Source organism: Octopus bimaculoides, chromosome 7 (assembly GCF_001194135.2).
Source record: "Octopus bimaculoides isolate UCB-OBI-ISO-001 chromosome 7, ASM119413v2, whole genome shotgun sequence".
NCBI classification, from domain to species: Eukaryota; Metazoa; Mollusca; class Cephalopoda; order Octopoda; family Octopodidae; genus Octopus; species Octopus bimaculoides.
In genome coordinates this window covers 109,563,319-109,572,239 of record NC_068987.1, presented here as the reverse complement: position 1 = coordinate 109,572,239, position 8,921 = coordinate 109,563,319, and the positions used below count along the sequence as shown (strand labels likewise).

Genomic DNA, 8,921 nt, shown 5'->3' with positions numbered 1-8,921 from the left:
ATATATATAGATTCAAGGCTTGAATATGGTACTTATGCGAAGGCACCCGAATTTCACATCCCAAAAGGATGGGTGATTAAAATCAAATAATAAGCAACACGGATTTCAAAAGTGATTGTATATATATATATATATATATATATACACGACGGGCTTCTTTCAGTTTCCGTCTACCAAATCCACTCACAAGGCTTTGGTCGGCCCGAGGCTATAGTAGAAGACACTTGCCCAAGGTGCCACGCAGTGGGACTGATATGTACATATGCATACACACACACATATACATACATACATATGCATATATGTTTGTATGTATATGTATATGTCTGTGTTTTTGTCTCTGTCCACCGCATGACAACCGGTGTTGGTTTCTTTACGCCCCCATAACTTCGCAGTTCGGTAAGACACCGATAGAATATGTGCCAGACTGAAAAAGAAAAGGAAATATAAGTACTCGGATCGATTTGCCCCAGCATGGCCACAGTCGAACGACTGAAACAGCCAAAAGATTAGAGATTAACAGGAACAACAGGCAGCAACGAAAAGTTAGTGCAGTACAAGGCGGGAGCGTTTGCGTAGTCTCTAAATCTACTAGAAATAGCAACTAAATTTCCTTCGAATCACATCCAACAGTTTAAAGAAAAATGGAAAGAACATATTAGAAAATAAGTCTATGAATTTTTTTTGCAAGATTCCTCATGTAAGGTTGTGTGTTGAAACAGATATTGTTGTATTTCGGGATGGTCATTTTTTATTTTTTTTATTCTTATTGTTTTTGCCAAATAAATTTGCCAATTTTTCTATGAGAATGGAATAAACAGAGCAAAAACACACACGAAAGCGGAAAGTGTTGCTGAGGAGGTCACAGATGTGTGACGAAAGATTTCCGGACAATGGATATGAGTTAGAATAAGAACAGTAATAAACGAGTGAAGAACGAATATAACAGTGCGTGTGTTTATTTGGCAAAAATGACCGTCCCAAAATACAACAATATGACAATATTTATGTTACACGAAATCCCTAAAACATATACAAAAAGAAATGAAATAAAACGGTGATGCAAAACCTTTGGTCCTATGTCTGCTGGGTGTGAAGATTAGATTAACCTGAGTTAAACGACGATAACACATAGCAATGGAAGAACTGGAAAAAATCAGAAAAACCGAAAATAAGCAAAAAAATGTTGCAGTGCTTCGATAAACAAGACTCTTTAGCTTTCTTTTGTTTTTTTGGTTGCTGTTATATATACAAATACTTTTTAACATTTAGCTTAACGAAATAGCCTATCAACAAATTTATAACAGATTATTTTTCTTTCGAAATCACATTAAATATTTTACCAGCCAAATTATCACTTATCAGTTTTTTTGTTTTTTTCAACCTAATATGTAAAAACTGTTTTGATTAGCAGCGTGCCAAGGATTTTTTGAAGTCAAAATTTGTTAAAAGTATTTTATTTTCAATCTCATGTGTTCTGTGCAAAGCGGAGAGCTGACAGAAACGTTAGCACGCCGAACGAAATGCTGGGCAGTATTTCGTCTGTCTTTACGTTCTGAGTTCAAATTCCACCGAGGTCAACTTCGCCTTTCGAGGTCGATAAATTAGGTACCAGTTGCGTACTGGGTCGATCTAATCGACTGGCTCCCCACCAAAAAATTTCGGGCCTTGTGCCTAGAGTAGAAGAGAATACTATATGTCCGTGCAAGTTGGCCAGCTGGCAGAATGGTTAGCGCATCGGGCGAAGTGCTGAGCGGTATTTCATTTGCCGTTACATTCTGAGTTCAAATTCCACCCAGGTCGACTTTGCCTTTCATCCCTTCGAGGTCGATAAATTAAGTACCAGTTACGCACTGGGGTCGATGTAATCGACTTAATTCCTTTGTCTGTCCTTGTATATCCCCTCTATGTTTAGCCCCTTGTGGGCAATAAAGAAATAAGAAACGTTAGCATGCCGGTCAAAATGCTTAACGGCATTTCGTTTGTCTTCACGTTTTGAGTTCAAATTCCGCCGAGGTCGACTTTACCTTTCATCCTTTCAGGCTCTATAAAATAAGTACTAGTTGAGCACTTGGGTCGATGTAATCCACTTACCCTTCCCCAAAACTTTCAAGCCCTATACCAAAATTTGAAACCAATAGTATACGTCCCATTACTTAGCCGTTCGGCAAACGAGACTAATACAAGTCCCAGACTTAAAAATAAGTATTAGGGTGGTACCCCACTACGGCCACAGTGCAATGAATGAAACAAGTAAAAGGCCATCAATTCCAATTTTTTGTTTTTTTATTTCTTCCGCTCACCAGACTGCGGCCATGCTGGGGCACCGCCTTGATGAAATTTTAATCGAATGAATCGACCCCAGTACCCATTTCTTTTTTGTTTTTAAACCTGGTACTTATTCTATCAGTTTCATTTGACGAACCGCTAAGCTACGAGGACGTAAACACATTAACACTGGTTGTAAAGTGGGGTGGCGGACAAACACAGACACACACACATACACACACACACACATAAATATATTACCAAATCTACTCACAAGGCTTTGGTCGGTCTGAGGCTATAGTAGAAGACTCTTGCCCAAGGTGTCACGCAGTGGGACTGAACTCGGAACCATGAGGTTAAGAAGCATGCTTGTTACCACACAGCCGCTCCTACGCTTTGACTGACATTTTATTTTATCGATCCTGGTGAGATTGAAAAGCAAAGTTGACCTTGGCAGGATTTGAACTCAGAATGAAAGAGCCGGAACAAATACCGCAGGGCATTTTGTCCGACGTTGCAGCGATTCTGCCACCGTGAGAGATGAATAAAAAAAAAAAAAAGAAATGAAATAAAAGTTATTTCAACGAAACGATGATGGTTCTAACTTAACTAAAAATATCTTTTCCAACAGTTTGTATTCGATTTAATGGTGTGTGGGAAACTGAACCACAACAAGTGTATCCAAGATTTCGTTCTCATCTGCAAGGCTCCGCTGGAGGCAGCAGTGAAGCTATGTCGCAACTTCCGGACGATTGCTTCCAAAGAGAAAGAACGTTCTAAAGATCTTGAACTAGCAGCCGACTACTGTGAAGAAATGGCCACCAACATCATGACCATTTCGTCCAGTCTTTATAATTCCGAACCTCTTCTCAGGTCGGTGGACCAGAACAACACACAGTTTTTGGACTTCCTCATAGAAAACGAACAGAAGGTGAGAACAGATTTTCGTTTTATTATTATTGTTGTTATTATTTTTGTTATTATGATACTTTTGCTTTGCATTTGTACAAGTTGGATCCAAGTCTCACCCAGAGACCTCAAGAGACAACAAGTTAGAAGTTCATGTAGGTGTTATGCCTAGGGTACCATATATTTGGTTTTGTAAGTAGTATTGTTCTAGAGAATGTTTAAGAAACCATAAGAAAATTGTGTTTGTTTTAAAATTTGAGATCACATAGACTTTTTTTTACGTAGGATATGGGCAGTTCCCATGAGCACTATCTTTTGAACTTCAGCCATTTTGGGGTTTCCTGGTATCTGAGCTAGGCAGTAATCAGCCCGTTTCGCTGCCATTCCCAGGGCACCTATGACAATAGGTATTGTTTTAGTCATATTATTATTATTATTATTATTATTATTATTATTATATAAGAGAGCAGTGCATGCCATCAAAGTGACACTGTACAAATTTTATTGACCCCGAAGGACGAAAGACAAAGTCGATGTCGGTAGAATTTGAAGTCTTAACGTAGAGACGGACGAAAAACCACTAAGCATTTTGTCCGGCATGCTAACGTTTCTTATTTCTTATTTCTTTACTGCCCACAAGGGGCTACACACAGAGGGGACAAACAAGGACAGACAAACGGATTAAGCCGATTATATCGACCCCAGTGCGTAACTGGTACTTATTTAATCGACCCCGAAAGGATGAAAGGCAAAGTCGACCTCGGTGGAATTTGAACTCAGAACATAGTGGCAGACGAAATACCGCTAAGCATTTCGTCCGGCGTGCTAACGTTTCTGCCAGCTCGCCGGCAAGCTAACGTTTCTGCCGCCCTAACAACAACAGCAATGACAGCAGCAACAACAACAACAACAATCATTGTTGTTATTGTTGTTGATATTATTATTATCATTATTATTATTATTATCATTATTTATTTATTATTGAATGAGAGAGCCATGCATGCCATCAAAGTGACACTGGGGTAAAATATACGAAGCCCAGAATACCCATCATGACTACCCGTCTGATAAGGGTACACCAGGCACATGCATCACAACCATATGTGCGCGACATAGTAGTCTCATATCAAGATAAACAGTGCATGACCTCGCAGGTGGGGCCCAGTTAGAATTTTCTTCAGGTCGAATAGCCTATCCCACTCAAAGGGTCCCTGAATAAGGTTTGTTTAAGGAGGATGAACGAAACACCCATGTTTCCAGAGGCGAATTATTCAAACCTCAAAGAAATCCTCTCAAAACATGGCTCTGATGCTCCACCACTACTTCTGCTCATGATCAAAGATGCACATATCGTCAGCCACTAAAGGACATGCTCAACTGGTTAAGATCAAGCAACTGACAAGCAAATCTGTGGTATTGAGCAGAATATTTGCTGTAGCCCATCTTTTATACCAAGACAAAACAACGTACATGATAACACTTCCAATCAGTTAGGATAAGAAGCCATGAGAACCACTGTCTGGTACTGCATCAGGGCATTTATTATCATTATTATTATTATTATTATTATTATTATTATTATAGACATCGTACAGTATACAATATAGTGAGGTTGTTGATTGAAGATATTGTGTCTACCGGGTTTTGTACTGTTTGTCAAATCACAACAAGGACCTCAGACAGACAGTACTTCACGCAATATGCGTGCAGCTCCAAGTAATACCGACTTTTGCAATACGCCTAGATTGTAGGATATTTCTAAGGTTTTCAGATTGGGTGGTATTGAACCCAATGCTCCGATGACAATACACACAACCTTTATGTTCGACTTTCGTAGCTACCACATCTTAGCGATCTCAATTCTCAGGTCTCCATATTTATCAACCTTTTCTCTTTCTTTCATGATGATATATTGATCTCCTGGCACTGCCACATCGATTATTAGGCACTCTTGTTTGTCCTTCCTAAAGGTTACTATATCCGGCCTTCGGTGCTCTAACACCTTACCTGTCTGGAATATTATTATTATTATTATTATTCAGTAGTTTTATTTTTATAATGTGCTTTCACTTCACTACCGAGCGCAGCTCTGTGTGCCTTGGGTATGTGCTTTGGTTTGCTGTGATGTTCTTATGGTTACTGTATTGAAAGTGTTTTGCGTAGGATGTGTGCAGTGCCCAGTAGTGCAATTTTCTGTATGTTATATATATTTGTAAGTCCTGATGTTTTTGTTATGCATTTGTCTGAATATTTTTCTATTATACCTATGGCGCCTACTATGATAGGAATTGTTTCTGTTTTTAGATTCCACATTCGAGTTACCTCTATTTCCAGGTCTTTGTATTTTGAAAGTTTCTCCATTTCTTTTATTATTATTATTATTATCATTATCATTATTATTCAATTATTTTAAAGATATTTCGAAACTGTATGACCTCTGACTAATTACATACCACTGATGAGTCAGTGTCCATATTCACACGCACATAACCCACCCATTTTTTTATTCGGCCTTCAGCGCGCATCTATATTGACATGTTCACACAATATGCACACACGCGCATACATATATATATATATATATATATACATATATACGACGGGCTTCTTTCAGTTTCCGTCTACCACATCCACTCACAAGGCTTTGGTCGGCCCGAGGCTATAGTAGAAGACACTTGCCCAAGATGTCACGCTGTGGGACTGAACCCGGAACCATGTGGTTGGTAAGCAAGCTACTTACCACACATCCACTCCTACAAGCATTACTGATGCTACATTTTTACCTCTTAATCACAGGTAAGTTATGTTTTGTTTTAACGCTTATTGGCAGCGGAATTTCTTAAAAGGAAAGTGCCTTTAAGACATCGAGTTTTAAAAGAGACTATCTCAAAGCCAACCGAAACTGTTTGCCTTGTAGGTGAACGAGAATGGTGGTTATAGATATTTTGCTGTCATTTCAGTTCGTCAGTACCGTATACTCGAGCCACCGTCCAAACGAATTCAAATCTCTGGTCTGAGGAATATATGCAATTAGCCTTAAAATCTATCCACTGATGTGTAATAGTGCTAAAAATAAATAATATAAAATTTTGAGTCAGAAGCAACTTTAATACCATAAACAATATTAATGTCACATACTTAATGTGAGTGTTTTGATCAACAGATTCAGATTCTAATGAATGTACACACATACACATACATAACATACACAGACTCTCAAATACACGCGCGCGTTTACCTACAATTCACCTTATCATCATTTTCCATATCAACTGTTTATTATTGACAAAGCAATCTCATCTGAAACTGCGCCTCTCTGTTGCAGGCTGTGGTGGCCCATCCAACCGTACAACAACATCTGTCTCACATCTGGATGGGCAGCTTGGAGTGGTCAAGTGCTCAGATATTTTTATTATTCCTGATCTGTCTACTTCTGCCTCCAGTCTGGCTAATACTCTCTTTACCTCTTAATCACAGGTAAGTTATAATAATCCTTTTTTTTTTAATAAGAAATTCTAAACAGGAGTCCACATGACCCTTAGGGGTCCATAGAAGATTTTGTTGTTAAAATTTATATGCATTAAATTCATCGTACTTCTACAACACACAAAACATTTTAGCATTTTTTTTAATACAATTCCTAGTTTATTTTATATATATATAATTCGTAATTTAATTATAAAAATACGATAGGACCTTTTTAAAACACCGAATGGCTATGAGAGTTCACCCGAGAAAAAATAGGTGTCAAAGGGGTTCATAAGAAAAAAATGTTTGTGAATCACTGATTTAAACATTGCTGTGATCCCGGAATGGCTTGGTACGGTGATGTAAGGCAGAGGCCCCACGACAATGTTATATCTATTTTATTGACTGTCGCAGTCTGCCGGGTGTTTTTGGCATTATATCTTTTATCCGTTTTTTTCTTTTACTTGTGTCAGTCATTTTGACTGCGGCCATGCTGGGGCACTGCATTGAAGGATTTTAGTCAAACGAATCGACCCCAGTACTTAATATATTTTTTTTAAACCTGGTACTTATTCTATCGGTTTTGTTTTCTTTTTGTTTTTGTCTTTGTTTTTCTTTGCCGAATCGCTAAATTACAAAGACGTAAGCACACCAACACAGGTTGTCAAGCGGTGGTGAGCGATAAACACAAAGACAAACATGCATATATATATATACATACATATACACATATATACGACGGGCTTCTTTCAGTTTCCGTCTACCAAATCCACTCACAAGGCTTTGGTCGACCCGAGACTATAGCAGAAGACACTTACCCAAATTGCCATGCAATAGGACCGAACCCAGAACCATGCGGTTGGGAATAAAGCTTCTTACCACACAGCCACACCTGTATTATATGAGTAATAATTAAATTATCTATTATATGAGTAATAATTAAATTATCTATTGTGTACGTTATCGTGTTTTGTTCTGCGCATGATCCCCTAGGTCTGTGGAGAAATTATGTGAATATAACCGGTCCGTTGTGGAAGCGCAATGGCCCAGTGATTAGGGCAGCGGACTCGTGGTACTAGGATTGCAGTTTCGATTCCCAAACCGGGCGTTCTGAGTGTTTATTGAACGAAAACACCTAAAGCTCCACGAGGCTCCGGCAGGGGATGGTAGCGAACCCTGCTGTACTCTTCCACCACAACTTTCTCTCACTCTTTCTTCCTGTTTCTGTTGTGCCTGTAATTCAAAGGGTCAGCCTTGTCACACTGTGTCACGCTGAATATTCCCCGAGAACTACGTTAAGGGTACACGTGTCTGTGGAGTGTTCAGCCACTTCCACGTTAATTTCACGAGCAGGCTGTTCCGTTGATCGAGTCAACTGGAACCCTCGACGTCGTCGTTAAGCGACGGAAGTGCCAACACAACAACAACAACCGGTCCGTGGGGCAAAATTAGATGGGGAGAGCTGCGGTAGAGTATAGTTACATACAGTTAATTAGGACAGCATAAAGACGAAGTGATGAAGTGGGAATATATAGGATGCAAGATAATTCTTTCTCTTATAATCACAAGGCCTGAAATTTTGAGGGAAAGGGCCAATCGATTTCATCGTTCCTAGGGCTCGACTGGAATTTATTTCATCAAACACGAAAGGATGAAAAGCAAGGATGACCTTGGCAGTATTTGAACTCAGAAATTAGAAATGCAGCCAAGAAATTTGCCCGGTGTTGCCAGTTCATCGCCCGAATAATAATGGTTTCAATTTTTGGCACTAGGCCAGCAATTTCAGGAAAAGTATAAGTCGATTACATCAACCCCCGTGCTCAATTGGTAGTTATTTTATCGACCCCGAAAGCTGAAAGGCAAAGTCAACCTCGGCGGAATTTGAACTCAGAACGTACGTAATAACGGACGAAATGCTGCGAAGCATTTTCTCCGGCGTGCTAACGATTCTTATTTCTTTATTGCCCACAAGAGGCTAAACATAGAAGGGACAAACAAGGACAGACAAATGGATTAAGTCGATTACATCGACCCCAGTGTGTAACTGGTACTTAATTTAATCGACCTCGAAAGGATGAAAGGCAAAGTCGACCTCGGCGGAATTTGAACTCAGAACGTAACGGCAGACGAAATACCACTAAGCATTTCGCTCGGCATGTTCGCGATTCTGCCAGTTCGCCACCTTAGCACCGCCTTTATAATAGTATTTAATTCAAATTTTGGCACAATAACCAGTAATCTTTGAGGGAGCAGACGGTCGATTACATCGACCCCAC

At 39.4% G+C, this 8,921-nt stretch overlaps 1 protein-coding gene across 1 annotated transcript in view; it reads left to right on the top strand.

Annotated features, from left to right (window-relative positions):
* LOC106878539 (serine/threonine-protein phosphatase 6 regulatory ankyrin repeat subunit B) overlaps positions 1–8,921 on the top strand; it is a 187,752-nt gene that overhangs the window by 169,809 nt on the left and 9,022 nt on the right. Inside the window, exons 27-28 of the mRNA XM_052969466.1 lie at positions 2,900–3,199; positions 6,503–6,654. Of these exons, the coding sequence (XP_052825426.1) occupies positions 2,900–3,199; positions 6,503–6,654 (452 nt within the window). The remainder of the gene's footprint in view (positions 1–2,899; positions 3,200–6,502; positions 6,655–8,921) is intronic.